This window comes from Notamacropus eugenii, chromosome 1, assembly GCF_028372415.1.
Source record: "Notamacropus eugenii isolate mMacEug1 chromosome 1, mMacEug1.pri_v2, whole genome shotgun sequence".
Taxonomy (NCBI): domain Eukaryota; kingdom Metazoa; phylum Chordata; class Mammalia; order Diprotodontia; family Macropodidae; genus Notamacropus; species Notamacropus eugenii.
Window position 1 is genome coordinate 520613839 of NC_092872.1, and position 23110 is coordinate 520636948.

Consider the following 23110-nt stretch of genomic DNA (forward strand, 5'->3'; position numbering starts at 1 on the left):
TGATAGCAAGAGATTCCTCATTCAGGAGTTCCCAGAAAAATACAGTCCTGAGAGTCAAGTAGGGTGTGAGTACTTCTTCATTTTATTGAGGAGAAAAGGTGATTTGCCCAAAGTCACACAAACAGTGGCACAGTTGGAACCGAAATCCAGGTCTTCTGATTGCAAGTCAGGAACCTTGCTGCCTCTCTAAGGAGATGGAGGTTTGGGGGGATAGGAAGTAATTTCCAGGTGATACTCAAATCCAACCATCAGGTAACCTCTTATGCCACCTGTGTATCAGACTGGCTCTCTCCCAGAATCATAGAATGTAAAAACTAAAAGGAACCATAGAACACAGAACCTTATAACATGGAATGTTAATGCTGGAAAGTTCCCATTTTACAGATGAGAAAACTGAGGCTCAGAAATATTCAGTAACTTGCTCAAGGTAACATAGCAAGTAATTGGTAGAGCCAGGACTTAAATCAGGTCTTCAAACCCAGGGCTGCTATGCCTCTCCAGCGATGTCCTAGACAGAAGAGGTGAAGGTCCCTTCCCAAGTGGGCGGAATGATCTCTCCATCATAAGTCAAATTCCCAGTCATCCTGGGGATTCTCAGGTGTCTTGCAGAACTGCCAGGGCCAGCTCTGGACTTGGGCTGGAGCAGGGTGGTGAATTCTGCAGTGACCCAACCGCCACAGCCTTCTCCCTCCAGGGTGGGGCAGGCAAAGGCTCCCTGCCGGTCCCTCTGGAGCCCCCCGATGAGTAATGAGATTCCAGCCTGGAGCCCCAGTGACAACAGAGGCTTTGGAGAGGCCATGTGATGCTCCGTGAGTGCTGCTGCTGCTACTGCCACCACTAGGAAGCCTTCTTCCCCTTTTCCTTCCGAGCTCAGCCTGTCATGGCGACGCCGAACAACCTGACTCCCACCAAGTGTAGCTGGTGGCCCATTTCAGCGCTGGAGAGTGATGCAGGGAAGGCTCCGGAGGCCTCGGAGGGCCAGGAGGCATCTGACCCCTCCCAGTGGGCCAAGGAGAGCCTGGTTCTCTACCACTGGACTCAGTCCTTCAGCTCCCAGAAGGTACATGCAGGAGGCAGGCTCTGGAGGGCAGTGGGAGTGGGGAACTCAGGCGCCTGGGCATTCTAGCTTCCTGGTTCAGGGACCCTGGGATGGTATGGGACCTGAGCTTCGTGGGGGGAGGAGTGTTGGAGTAGGCGAGGCTTCCCTCTCCTCATCCCCAAGGAACAGTCAACATCATGGGTTTCCCCGGGGTGCTCCAGCTGTAACCTGCAGCTATCTGGGCTTTCTTGGCAGATTATAGTTGCAGCTGAGGGTTCTGGGTGGAGGAGGCAGCTGTCCCCAACCCACTCACCCACCCACCCAACTCCCGGTGTCTGAGACCTGCTCATCCTTTCAGCCTGGCTATTCTGGTTCCCAAGGAGAAGCCAAGAATGGATGGGGGGAGGGGAAGAGATGGAGCCAAGCAGACAAGTGTAGACAAAGAAAACAGCAAAGAAAGCTGCTGTCAGAAAGAAAAGAGGAAGGAAGGGGTTCTGAGGGGCTCAGCTGGAAGAACTATCATTTTCCCAGACCTGATACATCAGACCTTATCATCCTTTGTCCCAGACACTGCAGCCCAGCCCAGCCCTACAGAGCTTTTTCCACAGAACTGGGGATGGGGGGTGGGGTAGGGTTGGGGTGAATGGACTAAGTATCTGTGGCTTTGAAACATCCTGATTCCACAGATTTTGAGATATAGGGTGTCTCAGAAACTATTGAGTTCAACCCCCTCACTTTACAAATGAGGAAACTAAGACATAGGACAATGACTGCTCCAGGGTCATGTAATGAATCGGTAACACAACCAAGGTGTCACTCCTTCAGTCTTGGGGGGTTGGGGACTTCACTCAGCCACTTTCCTCCTATCCAGAATGCTTGTCCTCCCTACTCATACAGGCTCAGCCCTCCCTGTACCTACTCACTTTTCATACCAATGGATTCAAAGTTGCCTGGGTTCTGAAAGTAGCATGAAATAGTTTTTGGTTTTGTTTCGTTTTGTTGTTAAGAATGAGATTTGGGGTCAGAGAGTCTAGGTTAGAATCTCAGCCTCCTACTGATTATCTCTGTGACCTTAGGCAAGTAACTCCTCATCCCTGAGCCTCGGTTTTTTTAGCTGTAAAATAAGGGAGTTGGATTCTAAAATTCCTTCCAATTCTTAGTCCTTTGGTGCTCCCTGGCTTCAGAATAGGGATTGCTCAGGGATGCCAATGGAACTGTCTTGTGCCCAGAACCTGAAGTTGCAGCTGCCCTACACTACTCTACACTACTCCTCTTCCCTCTCAGCCCATTTTCATACTGGGAAGGAAAGAGTTAACCCGCTCCCCTCATTTTCCCACCCTCCTTAGCCGGTCACAGATCCTTGGGGCCTGCTGGGCCCTTTCAGAGCTAGGCAGGCACATTTAAAGGCACAGAACACCCTTAATGATTCATTAACCCTTTGGGGTTTCCCTGCAAATGAGCTTCAATGACACCAACCTCCTGAGTGAAAACCAGGGCCAGAACTATGGAGTTTATAGTCCCTGGGAATGGCCAGAGAGACAGAGGAAAGGGGAATATCATCCCCCTTTACCCCTGGAGGTAGGAACGATGAGGGAAGAGGAGAGAATATAGAATTGCATACTTAGTAAGGATCTTAGAGATCCCAACTCTTTACACCCCTCACCTCCACACCCACATATACCCCCTCTCAATTTTATAGATCAAGGTACTGTGGAGGAGAATTAATTTGCCCAAGGTCATACAGCAGATTAGTAGTTAAGCCGGGACTAGAACCCTGGTCTTTTGACTCTAGTCTGTTGCCCTTTCCATAATATCTTACTTCTTCTCCATGTCCTTTTAGGTAAATGTCCTCCAAGAGCTGGGACTGGGTTGGGGAGAAGCTGTAACTGTGTGGTTCTAGGGAGTGAAGGCGGGACTTGAGATCTTCCCCACTCCAGTATCTTTGGCAAGAAAACCCCAAATGGGGTCACGAACAGTCAGACATGACTGAAAAGACCAAACAACATCGACAAAACTGGGACTCAGGCCCTGGGGTGCTAGGAAGTGGGAGGAAAGAGAGAAAAATCATTGTGTTCAGCACCTTGGTCAGGGCTCCTGGAGAGGTTTAGCGGAGAGAAGAGCCAAGACCTCTTAACTCTGACTTTGAACACGGGAAACAGTGAACTCTGACACGTGTCAGTTCCTATGGTCACCAGTCCCCTAGGGAGCCCCTTGCTTAAGGAAGGGGCTCCCTACAGATACTTTCCAACCTTAATCAAACTCCTGGATGACCAGCCCTTGGGTTGCCCTTAGACCTTACCCTCAGTTATAAACTCTCAATGATCAGAGCCTCTACCCTGGATTTCCCTTTCCCCTTGTCTTTTCAATGCCCAGACTGTCTCGTTTAAGAACTAACTGTCACCACTTAAAAGCATCATGAACTTGAGGAAGCAGCTGTACTATGTCACAGAAAGATAACTTGATTTGGAGTCAGAATGCCCAAGTTTAAATCTTGACTCTGCTCTTAGCAGACCTTGAACAAATCAGTGGGCCTCTGGGCCTCGATTTCCTAATTTGTAAAATGGGGGGGGGGGTTGACTAAATGTTCTCTAGAGATCCTTCCAGCTCTAAAATCTCATCATTTTAATTCCATTAGGGTACAGGTTAATAATGCTTTGAAGTCTTCCTAACCATTCACCAGTAGTTTTTTTTCACTTTCAATGGAAGGCTGGGCAGTCTTCAAGGTTCATAGGAATGCTACACTAAGGTATATACTAATCTCTGTTACAGAAATGTGATATATTATCATTTTGGATCCCCAACACAGGCTTTTAGGTGCCCTTTCCTTCACAAAAAAGAATTAGACACTCAGTCACTCTAAAGAGTCAGGGAATGAATATTCTCTCCCTGGGGTAAGGGTAGGAAGGATTTAAGCTTGCCAGAGGATCCTGGAGAGAGTGATGCTTAAGCCAAAGGAATGAGTCACTAATAGTGGAGACTATCTACAATGAGAGTCATGAAATCATTGAATATTTTAACTAGAAAAGATCTCAGAATACAAAACATAGAATGTGAGGGATGGGATTGTTTGTATTGCCAGTGCCTTATACACAGTAGGTGCTTAATAAATGCCTGTTGAGTTGAATTAGAGCTAGGGGGTTTTAGAACTCAGAGCAATCTGTAAATAAATATTTATTAAGTGCCAATTATGCACAGACAGCATTCAATGTACTGAGAATACAAAAAAAGGCAAAATACAGACCTTGAGTTCAAGGAGCTCATGGTTCAAATGGAGAGAGGAGGATGTACAAACATCTATGACTAAAGAAGATATACAGAAGATAAATTGGAGATAATCCACAGAGGGAAAGCAAAAGGTGGGATTTTAGCTGAAACTTAAAAAAAGCTAAGGAAGTTAGGAGGAAAAGATGAGGAAGGACAGTTTTCTAGGCAAGAGAGACAGTAAATGAAAATACCTGGAGTTGAGAGATGGAATCAAGAGAAAATGTCTGAAGAATCTAGTACAGAGAACACAAGGAGACCAGTGTTAGTGGATAGCAGAGAATATGGGATGGAGTTGGGGGTATATGGAGTAAGAAGACTGAAAAGGTAGGAAGGAGTCAGGTTATGGAGGAATTTAGAACTTCAAGAGACTTTAGCCATAATCTTGTTCAATCTTCTCCTTTTGTAGTTGGGGAAATTGAAATCCCCAAAGATAGATGACTCCCACAAGGTCATGCAGGTAGTAAGTGACAGGGCTGGTCCTATAACCTAAGTCTTCTAACTCAGAGTCCAGGGCTCTTTCCACTTTGGTAGAGGTAATATCTAGGGATAGGGATCTTTGCCAGGAGCCCCTCCAATTTTTATTTAAGGCTGGCCCTGCCCCCACAGGAGGCAAAGCTAAGCAGATGAATCTGATGACCCTTCCCCACCCCCAGCTAGACTTCCTAGCTCCTTGGCCCACAGTTCAACTAAGAAAAAGAGATTCTCCTTGGTAGCTTCTGCAACCTCACACCCATAACATTTCCCCTAAGTCACTCTCCCTAAATAAAACATCAGTACCTCCTTCTCCCTTCCTGCCCCAACCTCCCTCACTTCCAAAAGTCTAATGTAGGTAACAGGCAAAGGATTTCAGAGTTAAAAGGGAGCTTAGAAACTCTCTAGCCTGACTCCCTCATTTTGTGATGGGGAAACCACAGCCCTGATAGGGACTAAGTCATTGGTGTAAAATGATTGAATGCCAGAACTCTGGTCCAACCATACCATTTCACAGATAGGAAAGCTGAAGCCCAGGGAAAGTGAGAGGATAGTTGAGTCACACAGTGAATCAGTAGGAGATCCAGTAATGGAATTCAGGACTCCTGACCCCAGGTTTAGGACGTTCCATCTGTACCAATTATGGTACCTACTCTCCGTGTGTGATATTGCTTGGGTTCCCTCCTCCCTTGGAATGGAAAGCTAATGCTATGGCACTCTAAAGGGTCAAATGCTGCTTTCCTGTCCAGTGGTACTGGGACTACCATGGAGAAAGAGGAGACTGTGCTAAGTTGGAAAGGAATGAATATCATTCCAGGACAGAACGCAGAAGGAACTTAAAGCTTGTCTCCCAGTTCTCTCAGCCCTCACCACCAAGTACTGAGGAGAGTAAGCAAGGTTACCTTATACCCTCTGGGCTACTGTGTACCCACATACACACACAAAGCTCTAGATGTGCATGAGCTCACACATCGCACACAGCTAGTGTTTGTGTCCTGCTTTAGTGTGCACCACATCATATGCAGGTGGCTAAGCACACATGGAAGCACAGAGGAACATTCATACCTAGGGAAAAACAGATCCCCACCCACACAGAGTTCACACTGCCCCACAGCGCTGCCACTGGCAGACATTTACATCCAGGCTTGCAGACAGAACAAGCCTCCTCCCACCTGGCATGAAATAGGAGGAGCTCAGGCTCTGGTTAATGAACATTCAGCCCTGGGATTAGCCTCTGTTTCCTTCTCTGTAAAATGGGAGAGTTGAATCGGACGATCTCTAAGGTTCCTTCCAGCTCTGATAGTCTGTCCTGTGTCCTAATGTCCCTTCCAGCTCTAATGTTCTGTAACTGAGACAGAAGAACATGGTGGAGAACCCCTCCTTGTAGGTGATTGGGCCCACCCTCAGAAGGATGAGCAGAGTGTTTAGGGACCTAGGTCCCTGCCAGGTTACTCCCAGCTCACATCCCCCAAACCAGTATTATACCCTATGTGTGTTATCTCCCTCCCCACATGCTCCCCATCTCCCCTGAACAGAGTTTCCCCCTGTGTGTGTCTGGGCTCTTCCCATGCCCCTGTCCCCTCTGAGCCCCTCCACCCCAACCCCCACCCAGGTACGGCTGGTGATTGCAGAGAAGGGGCTACCCTGTGATGAGCGGGATGTCAGCCTGCCTCTGAGTGAGCCCAAGGAACCGTGGTTCATGCGCCTGAACCTGGGTGAAGAAGTACCTGTCATAATTCACCGAGACAACATCATCAGTGACTACGACCAGATCATTGACTATGTAGAACGCACTTTCACTGGAGGTATGATTACCTGGGAAAAGTCCTGAAGGGGGGGGGGGGGGCAGGCATAGGAGCATGGGGCACTTACTAGCTATATACCTATGCAAAAAAATTCTTTCTCCCTTCTGGGCCTTAATTGCAAAATGCAAGGACTGGAATAAAAATCTTTAACCTGGGGTCAGTGAATTTTATTTTAAAATATACATATTTTCATAGCTGTATTTCAATATTCTTTCTATGTATTTTATTTTATATATTTAAAAATATTATTTTAAGGAGTCCATAAGCTTCACCAGGCTGCCCAAGAGGTCTATGGCACAGAAAAGGTCAAGAACCCCTGAAAGAGAATATTTCTTTCTAGATTACTGACTTTTCTAGATCTAAATGTTATGACTTTAGGTCTAAGAGCTTCTCAGGGGGAAGTTTCTTTGGTCAACTCTGTATCAAGGACTCCTCCAAGGCACCAAGCCAAGAGGCTCACAAGCAAGCAAAGGTGTCTGTGTGAAGGGAGATGCTTTAACCTAGAATTTAGAAGTCCCAGATCTGCTACTGATTGACTACGTCAGGGCCATGAGCAGCCCACTTCCCTGCTCTGGGTCTTAGTTTCTTCCCTTGTAAAATGAAGGGGTTGGTCTCAATGCCTCTAGAAGTCCTTTCCCACTCTGGTGCTGAGGGATGCTAGTATCACCAGAGAGTCCTGGGGGGTCCAATTCTCTCTCAAGTGATTATGTTTCAGAGGGAGTAGGTTTTGTTTAAGGGGAAAAAAGACCAGACCTGGGACTGAGACCATGAACCTAAGACATGCACGCTGGGTCTGTAATACCTCACTCCCCTGGAACAGGACTGGGGTTTGGGGGAGGCTTATGAAATACCCATGTCAAACCCTGCCTATTTTCTCTTTCCCCATCCCAGAACATGTGGCTCAGTTGATACCTGAGGCTGGCAGCCTGCTTCATGCCCGGGTACTGCAGTACCGTGAGCTCCTGGATTCTCTCCCCATGGACGCCTACACCCACGGCTGCATCCTTCACCCTGAGCTCACCACTGACTCCATGATCCCTAAGTATGCCACAGCCGAGATTCGAAGTAAGTGGCCAGCCCAGGCAAGCCTAGCCCAGCGGGAGGAGCCAGGGGTTGTTTGTTCTCTCTTCCTACCCACCTTTCTCTTTATCTGATTTCCCTCCTCTTCTCTGCTGACACATTTCTCTCCATCTTTTTTTACTCTTCTTTCATTTTCCCAAACCTTCAGTTTATTCTCCCTCTTTTTATCCCTGACCCTTTCTTCCTCCTTTCTTTTCTCTACTGTACTTTAAAAAAAATCTCTCTGTCCTCTGCCCTTTCCCCAATTCCAGGTTCTGTGTCTTCCCCAAATTAATGCCAGACCCTCTGTGTTGTCCCTAGTCATCAGTTGCATCCCCATTTCTCTCCCCACCCCCTCTCCTCCACCAAAGCTGCTGCTGTTTTTTACCAGGGCCAATTGTAGAGAGCCAGGTGGAACATGTGAAGTTGAGAGTAGACATATCTCCACCCCCACCCCCAGCAGCAGGGCAGGTGCTGAGGAGGGCAAGTCACCTTGGCCATAGAAGCTGATCAGTCACCTTGGGACCTACGGTGCCAATCGCCTGATGGAGTTTGATACCACTAATCAATCACTGGACAGGCCCAAAGGGAGCCTTCCTCCCCCATGCTTTTCCTTTCTTCTCCCTCCCCTGCTAGACCTATGCTGAGTAGCCCTGAGTGGGGGCCAGAGTCTGCCCCAAGTGACTGACTGAGGAGAAGAGGTTGCTTCTGACCTTCAAACACTCATGAAACATTGACGAAGCTTAATATAGGCAGGCAGCAGGAGCTGGGGAGGTACTGCCTAGAGCCTGCAGCAGGCTAGGTAGGGTGAGGCCAAGCTACAAAGGCAGTGGAGCCCTGACATTCCCCAGAATCAGGACCCACACAAGTGTGGAAGAGGCCCCTCCCCCAAAGGACATCCCAGACTTTGAGATCCTCGTATACCAAGTACCTCTGGCTCCCTCCTTCTTCCTGCTCTTCTTCTCAGTCTGGTTAACCAATCTCTCTTCCAGCTCTGCCTGCTCTGGTCCTGTCAGATGAAGAAGGAGAGAGAGGTTGAGTGAGGAAGGACAGAGAGAGGCAGAGAGAAAGACTTCCTTTGACTAACAGGGGGTAGAGAATGAGGGCTAATGCCACAGAAAGGCAGAATAAAGGAAACCATTGCAAGAGAAGTGGGGATGAGGTATGAAGAAATGATGCTTAAGAGACAGATTGAACATAATCATTTTACCTGATGTCTGCCTCTCATCTTCTTTAGGAAGACATTTTGGGACCCAGGGTACAGTGGAAAGAGTCCTGGACTTGAGTCAGAGGTCCTGGGTTCAAATGTAAGCCCTGGTACTTCCTATATGTGTAACTTTGAGGAAGTCCTTCCCCACCCTAGGCCTCCATTTCCTCATCAGTAAAGTAAGGGAGTGGGACTAATTGATCTCTTAAGTCTCTTTTGATTCTTTTGATTCTAAAATCTCCCACTCTTCCTTTCCCTCTAATGATCTGAGCTCTCCAGTGACTGAGAAGTGGGAGCAACATGAGTCATTGGACTCTTCTATGGGTTGGAAGGAGGAGTAGAAAGAAGTCAGTTGCATGTCTGTCTATTGGGACAAGAGTGGAAACAGGATCGGGCCCAAGTCTGCTTTCTTCTCTTATTTTATTTCTTTTATTCCTATCTTTTCTATTTTTTCTATATTTCTATTATTTCTTTTCTTACTTAGTGAAGTTCTAGTATGAAATTCTATGGAATCCCCAACGGTCTCTGGGATGTGAAGGGTTTTGTTCTTTATTTCTATTATGATTATTACTCCTGTTGTCTATTATAACTCATATTTATATGGTACTTTATACTGGCTGCAGTCTCTACAAGTGAAGAAAGTACTCGCATCATAGAGAACACCAAGGAAACTGAGGATCAGAGAGGTCTAGTGAATTGCCAAAGACACACAGCTGGCTTTCAGGATGCAAAGCTAGGTTTCTTGACTCCAAGTCAGCCAATCTAGGAGGATCAGGGAGATAGGCAGGTGTCTTCTATATTGACATAGTGAGCAGCCAAGTGGCACAGTCAGGTCTGGAGTCAGGAAGACCTGAGTTTAAATTTGACCTCAGACACTTACTGACTGTGTGACTCTGGGCGAGTCAATTAACCTCTGTTTGTCTCAGTTTCCACACACATAAAATGGAGGCAATAATAGCACCTCCTTCCAAGGTTTGTTGTAAGAATCAAATGAGATAATAATTATAAAGCACTTAGCACTGCCGGGCACATATTAAGATCTACGTAAGTGTTAGCTATTATCACTCTGTCCCCAATGAGGGTCTAATGAAAGGAAGGAAGGAAGGAAGCCAGGAAGGAAAGGAAGGAAAGGAAGGAAGGAAGGAAGGAAACCTCCAGAGAGCTGATCTGGGACTCTGCCATGGAACCTCTTTCCTGATCATCTAGACTAAATAGTTTTGTGAGCTTGGACAAGGCACAGCATCACCGAGAATCACTGAGCTGGAATGGACTTCAGAGGTCATCTAGTCCAACCAATACCTGGGCAAGAATCCCTTCCATGACATCCCCAATGTGCAGTTATTCAGCCTCTGCTTGGAGTCCTCCAGAGAGGAGAAGCCATTGCTACCTAAGGCAGCCCATTACACTTCCAGAGCTCTCAGGTTTTCCCTCACATGGAGTCCCAAACCTGCTTCTTTTGACTTCCTTCTATGTCTGCTCCTTAGGGCAAAGAACAGTCTTATTCCTTCTTCCCTACCATACCTTCAAATACTGGCAGACAGCCATCATATTCCTCCTGAGTTTTCTCCAGGCTAAATATCCCCAACTCTTTCACTTGTGTCACTTTCTCTCTGGGTGCCTCCATTTTCTCTTCTGTAAAATGGGAACAATAATACCTGTGCTACCTGCTTCAGAGGAATAATGTGGCATCATCTCTTTTTTAAGCCTTAAAATGATACCAAAAACATGAGTTATTAGTATTATCTGTATGGGGAATGCTGGAGGGAGTGAGGGGACAGGATCTGCCTTGCCTTCTTTTCTTAGGACACTTGGCGAATGCCAGCACTGATCTAATGAAACTGGACCATGAGGAAGAGCCTCAACTATCAGAGCCCTACCTTTCCAAACAGAAGAAACTAATGGTGAGTTGTTTGAAGCCGTGCTCCCCTCCAGTACCCATGCATGTGCGCCCATGCACATGCACATGCACACACATGCATGCACACACACACGCATACATGCACACACACACACTCACAGACAATCCTTTCATGTGCTAAGAGGAAAAGAAATATCTGGGCCAGGAAGATTCTGTGATGGGTGGCCTAAACTTCTGGAAAATGAGCAGTGCCTCAAATGAATCCAAAGCCCTCCAAATGAAACCACTGCCTATATTACTGGGAAAGGGGGAGTCAGGGTGGTTAGGAGACATATCAGTTCTGGGAGTCAAAAGTTGTATGACCTTAGACAAGTGACTTCTTTTCTCTGGGTCAGTTTTCTCTTTAGTAAAATTGGGGAATTCAGCAGGATCTCTAAGCTTCCTTCTGGTTCTAATATTCTACGTTCTAAGGTCTCTTCTAACTCTGATATTTTGTGTTCTAAGATTCTTTCTAGTCATAACATTCTAGGAGTCTATGATTTTGAAGATAATGAGGCCCTTGAGTGTGTGTCTGATCACTCGTCATCAAAATGTGCAAGAGGGTCTAGGAAAGTACAGACAGTAAACCTTCATTAAGCACTTTGTCAGGATTTATTAGAGGAAGATAGGTGGTATGGAAGATACAGCTTTGGACCTGGAGTCAGAGAGACGTGGATTCAAATCCAGTTTCAGATGATTAGCTGTGTGACCCTATGTGACTAGGTCACTTTACCTCTACCTGTCTCATCTGTAAAATGGAGATAACAGCACCTACCTTCCAAGGCTGTTGTGAGGATAAAAAGATAACATTTATAAAGTGCTTTGAAAGCCTTAAAATCCTCCTTGTTGTTGTTAGATGCCTCACAATGATGTGGAGGTGATCTTGAGTTCTTGAAGGCTATGGCAGAGATGTGCAAACACTGGCAGTTTCTCCCAACAAGGAAAAGCTTTACATATGGGCAAGTGACAGACTTTGTGTCTATCACCCAAGGACTAGATAGTGCAATGAGGCTCATGAGCAGAAGGTTGACCACCAGGTGAATGGTTTTGGTCACAGCATCTCATGAAACTCTCTCCTACAGCATGATCAGGTCACCATGTGTGTCCATGGAAGGAGCAGTTACAAAATCATGGATTCTTGAGTTACTGAAGTGAACGTGGATCACTGGATTTGGAATTATAAAGACTTGAGTTCAAATCTCACCTCAGACACTTACTTGTTGTGTGACAAATGACTTAGTCTTGCTAGATCTCAGTTGCTGTATCTGTAAAATGAGGGGAAATTGTGGTTCCTAAGGTTCTTCCTAGTTCTAAGTTTATGATCCTATGGGCAACACATTATCATCATTGTGCCTCCCAAAGCCAAGACAAATCAGACCAGGCTTGCCTGTAAGGAGATTTTGGCTCTTATCCCCTCAGCCTCCTGGTACCTGTCCATTCACTCACTCACTCACTGATTCATGCATTATCTAATAATTTCTTATCGATGCTGAGCATGTACCTAAACCTGAGTTATGTTCTGAGGAGAAAACAGAAGAAATTATATTGGCACCAGGAATTTATAACTTAGTTTGAGAAGAAAAAGTACATATGTTCCCTAATTATTACATGAATGTTTATCTTATCTTCCCAACTGAACTGTACCACTTTCCTAGGTTTTGTCTCCTCCTTCTATTCTTCTATGGCACTAATGACTAGTGCCACACTGGGTGCATACTACTTACATAATAAATCAATTAGTGGATAGGACTAAAGCAGCACAGAACTAGAGAATGTAAGACCTAGAAGGGATCTAAGAACATCAAACATAGGGTGTCAGCACTGGAAGAAATCTAGAACATATACTGTTAGAGCTGGAAGGAGCCTTAGAGGACACAGAATATCAGAACTTGAGGCACAGTAGGTAGAGTGCTGGGCCTGGAGTCTGAGTTCAAATTTGGCCTCAGATATCTACTAGCTGTGTGTCCCTGGGCATGTCATTTTATCTCTGTCTCAGTTTCCTCATATGTAAAATGAGGAAAATAATATCACCTATCTCCCAGGGTGTTATGAGGATCCAATGAGATAATAATTGTGATGCACTTTGCACATTGCCTGGTACCTAGCAAGCACTATATAAATATTATGGTATTATTATTAACTGAATTAACTATTATTATTAACTGAATAAGATATTAGACTATAGGACATAGGATGACAAAATTGGAATAATAATCACAATAACTAGCATTCATATAGTGTTTTCAAAGTATTTTATAATACTTAATTGAATCCTCACAATATTCCTAGGAGGCAGATACTATTATTATCCCCATTTTGTAGATGAGGAAATTGAGGCAGACAGAGATTAAGGAACTTACCCAGGGTCACACAACTAGAAAGTGTTTGAGGTTGGATTTGGATGAACTAATCATATCTTCCTCACTCTAGTTCCAATGCTCTATCACTTGGCTGTCAATTTAAAGATTATCTAATCCAACTCTCATTTTTCAGATGGAAAACTGAGGCCAAAATGGGAAGGGATTTGCCTGAAGTTACATAGCTAGTAAGAAGCAGTACTGGACCTGAAGCTCAGGTTTTCTGACTTCTAGTCCAAGTCTCTTTCCACTACTTTCTTGGTTCCTAATGTCCCGACCCTGTCAAGTTCAGATGAGGACAGGTGGAATGGGCTTTTATAATATGCAAGGAATGGGGAAGCTCTGGACCTTGGGGTCTCCTGGTTTACCTCTTTCAACCTAGCTCTGCTTCTCCTCAGGCCAAGATCCTAGAGCATGACAATGTCAACTACCTGAAGAAAATCCTAGGAGAACTGGCCATGGTACTGGATCAAATTGAAGCTGAGCTGGAGAAGAGGAAGCTGGAATATGAGGGTATGTACAGGGTATGTGGAAATGGGGTTGGGGTGGGGAAATGGAAAAGAAACAGTGCTGATTTCTTAAATCCCATAAAAATAGGCTCAGGATTCCCCTCAGCTCAGGTCTGTCTGTGTACTTTCTTCAAAATACATTAAGCCCTTTCCACTAAGGTTCTCAAAGCACAGAAAGCCTTGGCCTTCTGCCATTCTCTCTCCATCTATCCATCCATTTAACCTGCATAGTCTTCCAAAGAATCTTTCTAAGACAGAACTTTCATATTCTATCCCCCTGTCTTTTGCCTCTTTTTGTATCCCTAGCACTCAACACAGTGCCTGGAATTTCTTGCTCAATGATCAAGCCTCAAACCCAATTTCACTCTGGGGCTCATAGACTGGACAACAAGTCCCCACTCACCTAGAACAGAGTGGATTTAAATACTAAATAGTAATTTTTTCTCTTTTACCCAGGAGCCCTGAGGGTTTTGCCTTCCTAGTTTGATTTTTTTTATTAAAGGGGCCATCCCTTGAGCAACTACTTAAAGAAGCCTATTCATTGAATGGGTGTATCTCACTCAAAGTGAGAATGCTATAGGACCTTAGCCTGAAAGGGCCAGGGTCTCCCATTGTATCCTGGACCATCTCTACCAGATCCAGATGGCTCAGGAGAAGAAATTGAGGTTGGTGACCTTGCACAGCCCTCCCTCACTCAAATCAAAGTGAACTGAAAGTTATGTCATCATCCTGATGTCATGGTCCTCTTAAAGAATGAAGGACAAACACAAGGGGGTTGGACTAGGTGACCTATGAGGTCCCTTCTAGCTTTAGATCTGTGGTCTTATGATTCTTAGACCTCTCCTCAGTGATTTCTTTTATCATATTAATTGCCTATTCTGTTTCATTTTATAGATGTAAGGTGGGTATAAGGTAGGTAAGGGTGGGGAGAAGAACTAGGGTTTGGTAAGGATAAGAAACTCGCAGTGACACAATAAACAGAGGCTACAATATAGGATTCTGATCTTCTAATCCAGTAGTGATGGAGCACACGTCTCCAAGAGGGGGTGGAGAAGGATGATGCGGATTCTTCTCAGCCATATAACAGATGCGACTGTAACAGTACAGTGATCAAGGACCAAAGACTGATGTCTTTCTGGGAGAGACTGGGAAGGTACTGCTGTTGAGGGTCGTCTTGGATTCTTCCTCATCTTTCTCTTCCTTCATTCTCTGTAGTAGCTCCTTTGAAGACACTGATTAACTAGGCATGGGCACTTGCCCCAGGCTGCCTGTCAACCAAGGTTCATTGTTCAGAAGAATGAAGGCTTCTCACAGGGAGAATGAATAGCTGTTATCCACGGTCATTGACATTCTGAAAATAGATTCTCAGCATAAGGAGAAGGGATTTCCATTTCATGTAAGGAAAAAATTGACTTAATTAACTGGGCAGTGAGATCCTGGACCAGGGGTGTAAGAGGTCAGAGCTTTTAAAAAACAAAGGAGAAGCTGCTCTCTAGTAGCTGGAGGGAATTGATTGTAAATCCTTGTTCCTGAATAACCTTTACAATCAGGGTATTCGTGGAGAAAAATCACAAAACCAAACTGATTTCCAAATTCACTCCAAATTCATGTTGCATAATTTTACCTGGACACTTTGTGCCCAACAATTCTAGTCTCCCTTCATCAACTCTGTATCTTACTCCTGCAGCATCCATTCCAAACTGTATCTTCTTTTTCTAATTCCACCCATTCCACCCCTACAACAGATAACCCAGAATGTCACTGAGGCCATCTGACATAAGCTCTCTCAATCACCCTCTTCTTCCTTTACTCCAAACCTCAGGTTCATCATCCATCCTTGCTGCCTTCCCTGTCATCAAAGAAGAGACAACCATAGTTTTCTCACTGAGGCTGCTGATCCCTCTCCCTTGGCACATTCTCTCCTTATCATCTTCAATCTCTTCTCTACTATCTCCTTCCCACTTATCAACCAACATGTTCAGATCTCCCCAGTCCTGAAAAAAATTGTTTTTAAACAAGCCTTCCCTTGACCCTACTGCCTCATCTTTCTATCATCCCATCCCTCTCCTTTTCTTTACTGCTGAACTTTTTGGGAAAGCTATCTATGCTTGTTGATAATAACTCAAGATTGTCCGGAAACTTAAGTCTTATAAAATGTTTTCCCACCTACCCTAAGAGGCAGATTGTACAAATACTATTATCCCCATTTTATAGATTAGGAAACAAATTACATGTTAGGATAATCAATGAGGGGAAGTGACCTACCCATGGTCACAGAATAAATGTGTCAAAGTCAGTCTCCTAACTCTAAGTTCAGTATTTTTCCTGCTGCATCATTTGATCTCAAATTGATGTCATCTAATTTCTATTCTAATAAAACTACTCTACTAAAAATCTCAGGTGACATTTATCATTTTTTCAATGACCTGTTTTCAGCCACCATCCTCTTTGACCTCTCTGTATCTTTTGACACAGGGAATGAATATCCTCTCCTACTAGATTCTCTCACAGTCCCAGTGCTATCTTTTTTCTTTTTTTCATTTTAATTGATATTTTTTCTTCACATCACCTTAATTTCCAATTTTCTCCATTCCCCTATTCTGTAATCCCTATCTTTTGCTTCAAATACCTTGCACAAAATATTTAAAGAAATCTTTTGTCATCAATTGGGATAGTCCTACCAATGACCTAGATCATGACCCATCCATGCTTCCTATTCTGGGCAACTCTTGAGCATGTCTTCCTGTAAGTTCACCACTGGGAGTCTACCCAGTATGCTGGAGGCCTTCTTCAATTCCTCACAACACCACAAATACTCCAATGATGCACTCTGGAGTCCTGTTTTTCATTCCTTGCCCTTAACACATGGTCAGCCAATCTTCTCTTACTGTCATACATTTCCTTTATACCTTTTGCTCTTGTTCTTTAAAATTCCCCATTGGCTTTTTTTGCAGCCTGTTCATACCCACCATGTCCCCATCCATTATTCTGTGTACCATTCATTTTTAATCATTCAAAAAACAAACAAAAAAACTAAACCAGAGTTTAAGAAAACTAAGCAACATATCAACTATGTATGAGAATACATGGAATATTACACATCCATAGTCTCCCACCTCTTAAAAGAAGGGAGAAAGGTATATTTTCTTCTCTCTATTCTGGGGCCAACTTTGGTAATTATAACTTCCTAGCATTCTACTTTAGCTTCTTTCTTTCCACTTACACACTTTTAGTCATTGCCTATGTTCTCTTTCCACTCTATCATTTCCTACACGTTGTCCTGCGCTTCCCTGACGTTTTAATATCTGTTATTTTGTATGGCCCAGCTATGATTATAATAATAATCATCTGAAACTTCACATATGTGTTGTGTGTCCTGTTGGACTGTGGATGTTTCAAAGGCAGCCCAGTACAGTGGCAGCCAGGCACCAAAAATCCTGTCTCTGGTATTTACACCTGTGTGATCTTACACCTCAGTTTCCTCATCTAGAAAATGAAGGGGTTGGACTAAGTGACCTTCTGGCTCTACATTTATGACTCCATGATTCTTGAGAACAAGCGCTACCTTGCTTTTCTATTTGCATTCCCTGAAGTCAACACAGTGTCTGGCACATGGTAAGCACTTAATGATCGCTTTTCTATTTATTCATTGATTCATGGACCTCCATGTTTTTTAGCCACTTCATGATCAATGGGAATATATGTTTGTTTCCAGTTCTTGCACTAGCACAAAAGTGTTGCTGTGGATATTTTGGTGTACATGAGACCTCTTTCTGTCTTACATCTCCATGCGGCATGTCCCTAGCAGGACCAAACATTGTCTTGATGCTCCTTTGGGCTCTATACATTCATTTTCTATCCCATTCGTTGGTTCTTTATCCTCCTTTGAATCCCTTAATTTAGGTGTTACCTAAGTCCCTGTCCTTAGCCCTCTTTTCTTTTCTCTCTTATGATCTAGTTCCCTAGTATGGCTTTAATTACCACTTTCGTATATGATTTCCAGATATCTGTCTATAGTGCTTAACTTCTTTTGAACTCCAGATCCACATCTCCAAGCTGCTTACAGTACATATCCACCTGGATACTCCACCAATGCTTCATACTCAAGACACCACTATTCACTTGTTGGCCATGACTAAAGCCTTGAGGTTATCTTCCCTATTCTTTACGTCTGTCCATTTACCAAGACCTATAAATTCTACCTCTTCAACATTTTTTGCACCCATCTCCTCCTCTCAATAGCCCCTGTCAACACCCTAGAACCTACCCATATTATCACCTTCCTGGACTACTCTACTACTACAGCATAATATACCACTGGACTACTCTAATTGCCTCCTAACAGGTACTCCTACCTCCAATGTCTCTTCTCTCCAGTTCACTATTATAATAATCTTTCTTATATCTAATCATGTCATTCTTCTGCACAATAATTTTCAGTGGTTCCCTATTGTGATCTAAGTGATGTGCAAAGGCCTCTACCTGTTACCCACACTACTAAAAAATCTGGATCTATGCAACTTTTCCAGTCTTATCTCATAAATATATTCTATTCATTCTATCCTGACCAAATTGGTCTACTCTGTCTCCTAAACACACCATAGGCCCTCAGGTTTTGCTCACACTGTTCACTGGGTCTGCAAAGCTCTCCTTCATTCTTTTCAAGTGCAAAATTCCTACCCAACCTTCCTTCTCCAGTCAAATACACACTCCTGTAATGACTTCCTTCAGATCTCACAAAGTTTGTAATGCACTTGTATACCATTGTACATTACAACTATACCCTATGAGAGTGTAAGGGATTTTGTCTTATCTAAATTGTTTTCTGCCCAATGCACAACATGGTGCCCTGCACGCAATAGATAAATATTTATTAAATAGATGCATGGATGAACAGCTAGTCCAAGGAAACTCATTAGAATGTTGGCACTAGAATGTCCTTAGAGATTATTTAGTTCAGTACTCTCCAAAATGTTTCTGATCATATGCCCCATCAGTATAAATAATAGATAGATAGATAGATAGATGGATAGATAGATAGAAAGATAAAGACTTGAGCATACACATCCCTAATATGTGTGTATTCACTTATTTTAAAACTATTGTAATTGTCTGAGAGGTAATAATAGCCTGAATCCGAGCTGGGGATAAATGGAAGAAATGTTGTGGAGGTAGAAATGACAAGGTTTGATAAGTGATTGAAAATGTGGGGTGGGGAAAGTAAAGAGTCAATGATAATGCTGAGATTTTGAATTTGAGTGATTAGAAGGATGATGTTGCCCTTGACAGAAATAAGGAAGATTAGAATTGTCCTCTTATTAGTTGATCACATCCTCTGGGGTCATTCCCTATTCCCCCTATAACAGACCACTATCCAGTAGTTCACCTCCCTCATTTCAAAGAGGAAGAGAAAGCAGCTCAAAGAGATAAGTAATTGCCCAAGATTGTACAGCTACAGATGGTTAGCTGTAGAGGCAAAATTTGAACCTAGGTCCTCTGCCTCCAAAGTCCAGAGATGTTCCCACTGCACTTTCTCATTCTATTACAAAGGCCTTTTCCTCAATGGGATTCCTGTCAAAGTCATTGGAATAATATTCCTGGGATACCCTAAGGACTCCCCTTGCAATTATCTTTCTCTTCTATGGCAAGGTCATATGGCAAAGTCAAGCTCTCTTAATTGAATTTCCAGAAACTTTCAGTGACAAGAAGATAATGACAGGGTTCTAAGCAAGATGCAGGGATACAGTTTATTCATCTCTCCACAAGAAGCATCCATGAGAGACAAGGGAAAACCCAGTCCAGAGCAGCTCCCCAGGATGGCTCAATTTGGCTTTTGTTCAGTACCTGGTGCCCTCGAACCATTTTGGCTCCAGTGTCCCCAGTTAAGTCCAATTCCTGAAGCTTGCATCCCAGCAGTTGGTCAGCCATCAACCACTGTCATTGCCGTCATGATCATTATCATCACAATAATAATAGCTAGCATTTATATAGCACCTACTATGTGCTAGGCACTGTGCCAAGCACTTGAAAAATATTATCTCACTGGATCCTCACAACAATACTGGAAGGTAGGTGCTATTATTATCACCCCCAGTTTACAAAGGAGGAAACTGAAGCAAACAGATGTTAAGTGACTTGCCCAGGTATACTCAGCTAGTAAGTGTCTGAGGCCATATTTGAACTGAAGTCCTCCTGATTTCAGGCAGGTGATCTATCCACTATGCCACCTAGCTGCCCATAGTAGGGACTATATACATGTTGGCTACTCTTATAATTATCTTTACTATTAGTACCAAACAAGTGATCTAGATAGCAGTAGGACCAATGGATTTAGAACTGGCCATATAGTCCAACTGTCTTATTTTACAGATCAGAAATTGAGGTCACAGAGGAAGTTACATGATTTTTCCAAGTCACAGAGATAGATAGCATAGGAACTGAGATTCAAACCTAGAGGTCCTGACTCCACTGCTCTCTCCATCACATCATACTTTCAGTCCTAGGAATTTAAAGGACAAAATGATGACAAGGGGGTAGAACAGTTAGGGAAAGTTTTCTGAAAGAATTATAAAATGAATTGGGCCTCGCATAACAGGTAAGGATTAGACAAGTGAAATGGGACCAGAGTTAAAGCAAAGCCTCAGAGGAGGGAATGAACATATTATATTTAAGGAGCAAAGAGAGCACTGGCTTGGCTGGCATGATAGAGGTCTATAATAGATGTCAATGTTTGGGCAGGTCGTCAGGTACCTTGAATACCACACTAAGGGGTTTGGACTAGAAAAAGGAAAGCTACTTGAAGGGCTCTGCGCAAGCAGCATCATAAGTAAGAATGTTCTGGGAAGCATTCAAATTTGGAGGCTGAGACCCTGGAAGAACAATACCACCACTAAGAGAGGCTATTTTGGTGACCAGGAAAGTATGAGTTTGGGTTTTTTGGGGGGTTTTTGTTTCATTTTGTTTTTTACCCACTTGCTCCCTCTACTCCACAGGGCAGAAATGTGAGCTGTGGCTTTGTGGCTGTGTCTTCACACTGGCTGACGTCCTCCTCGGGGCCACCTTACACCGCCTCAAATTCTTGGGACTGTCAAAAAAATACTGGGAAGATGGTAGCCGGCCCAACCTTCAGTCATTCTTTGAGAGAGTCCAGAGACGCTTTGCGTTCCGGAAAGTCCTTGGGGACATACATACCACGCTACTTTCGGCTGTCATCCCCAATGCATTCCGGCTGGTTAAGCGGAAACCACCATCCTTCTTTGGAGCATCCTTCCTTATGGGCTCCCTGGGAGGGATGGGATACTTTGCTTACTGGTACCTCAAGAAAAAATACATCTAGAGCTGGGCTGTGCTTGGTGTTTGGTTGTTGGTGTCTGTGCTGTGTAATTCACAATGAGCTCTCCTCAACTGTCTCATGAAAACTTGAAACAGTTCTCCCTACCCCGTCCTTACCCCAACCTGATTATATTGTCAATGTGAAAACATTCCGTTGTCTAGAAGTAGAAGTAACCAACAACTCAAGGAAGCTATTAAATCTGGAGAAAAGAGAAAAACAACCCAAACAAAGCAACAAGGAATGCCTTTGATTTTGATTTGAGTTTTTGAGCCTGAACTATAGAGATTGGTCCATCTCAGGTGTGAGTTCTGGGCATCTCTAACCACTGGGATCTTGAGTCAGGGAGGTGCTAGTAGTAGGGAGGTAGGACAGGTCTCTACCTTTCCTTCCCTTACCCCCTGAGAGATATTTTCAAATGATAAAACAGTTAATAACTGGACTGTTTCCAGTCAGAATCCAGGTGGGTCTAGATGCTCTGAGACCACAAACTGTCATTTCCTCAGAATTGATGAACTTACTTCTCTGGAATCTGATGAAACTCCAAAACAATGTAGATGGGCCACAGAGGAGGCCTCTAAAGGTAGCTTTCTTCTGAACATGGCCTCCACAACATTTGAGATCACCACCATTTTTGCCAAGGCTGCTGTATACTGTTTAATTCTTTCTCGGGGATGTTTCATGAGAATATCCATTATCTCCATTCCTTTAGGTATGGTTTCCCCATCATCTTCAGTGTGGCTTTCACTCAATGACATTATGATCTCCAAGGTCCTTTCTAGCTCTATATTTACCATTCTTTTCTGAGAATGTTGGTTCTGGCCTCAGTGCCTGGAAGTAGGCAGATCATGAGGTACCATATTGTTCTTGGCCCAACTCCTCCTTGCCTGTCTTCCTCCACCTGTTGTCTAGAAGACTAAATGGTTGCTTCTAGTCTCTGCCAAAGGGCGTCTGCTCTTCTCCCACACTGCAGGCCACCTTCTGACCCTGCTGAGGCATCCTCTCCTACAAAGTTCATTCCTTTCCTTCTGCCTGGGTAGGTGTTATTCTGCAGATAAAACACCCACTTCATGTGTTTCACATGTTCCTTTGGAAACATTTCCATATCACTTTTCTAGAGACACCACCCACATCATACTTCTCTGGAGATATTCCCATAGCACTGCACACTCCTCCCCATCACCTTTCATTTTCTTGTGCCTTTTGCATGTTGAAAGAATACAGATATTGTCGCTCATACTTAGAAATCTTTTAAAAGCTCCCAAATAAACTATTCAGAAGGAGCAAGTGCTTTCCATTTCTAAGCATGTCTCAGTAAAACTAGCTTTCATTTCTCCAGGGCTGAGCTTGGCTCGCACAAAAGAAAGGCTATCAGCAACCAGGGATAGGTCTACAAATACCCAACCTAGAAACTGGTTCTAGGTCTCTTTATTTCAAAGCTCCAAGAAAAGCCTCGTGTGGGGCAGCAGGCCTTCAGCCAATCCTAGTAACTCTGGCACCAGGCATGCTATCCAAATGCCAAGGTTCCCTGAGGAAGGCTGTCAATGTTCCAAGGGTTGGAAAGGTGGCCTGGTCTTATTTGGAAGAACCAAATATAAGGAATGAGTCAAAAGGAAGACTGTAAGCCCTCACAATGAGAAAGAGGAGACAAAGTGACTCATTTGTCATTATGATGTAGGGAAAGGGGACTGGCTTCAAAGTTAGAACTTAGTGCCCACATGACTATTATGGGGAAAATTATGTCATTCTCCTGGCTTCAGTTTTCTCATCTGTAAAATGGAGTTAGGCTAGATCATCTCTAAAGTCACCCTTCAGTTCTAAATCCTGTGATACTTTCATTCAACATTCATTCCTTCATTCAACAGTACAGAGCACTGTCCCTGGTATTGGGGAAATCTACAGTTTAGATAATTTTGATCCTTGCTCTCAGGAGTTTACAGCCTAATAGGGATACAAGACACAAAAGCTGATAAACGTAACTCACAATATTATACCATAAGAACATCAAAAATGGGATTGCTACATGAGGTCTGGGGGGAGAAAATTATTATCAATCAGGAGGATAAAAAAGTGAAAATTTCATTGAGAACATAGCATTTGAGCTGAAGTTTTGAAAGATGGGCAGGATTCAACAGGCAAATAGGAGGAGGATATTCCAGGCAGAGGGAACAA

General features: G+C 43.9%; 1 protein-coding gene across 2 annotated transcripts; it reads left to right on the forward strand.

Moving 5' to 3' along the window:
• The first annotated feature begins 501 nt into the window (after window positions 1-501).
• GDAP1L1 (ganglioside induced differentiation associated protein 1 like 1) lies at window positions 502-20956 on the forward strand. Of its 2 annotated transcripts, XM_072633666.1 has the most exons (7): window positions 856-1060; window position 1313; window positions 6312-6579; window positions 7471-7644; window positions 10649-10746; window positions 13498-13612; window positions 20601-20956. In XM_072633666.1, the coding sequence occupies exons 1-7, from the start codon at window positions 948-950 to the stop codon at window positions 20942-20944; spliced, it is 1113 nt and encodes a 370-aa protein (XP_072489767.1). In that variant the 5' UTR covers window positions 856-947; the 3' UTR covers window positions 20945-20956. The 2 variants fall into 2 exon arrangements, with proteins under 2 accessions (XP_072489766.1, XP_072489767.1); XM_072633665.1 differs by lacking the exon at window position 1313 and having other exon boundaries at window positions 502-1060; window positions 6387-6579.
• Window positions 20957-23110: the final 2154 nt, after the last annotated feature.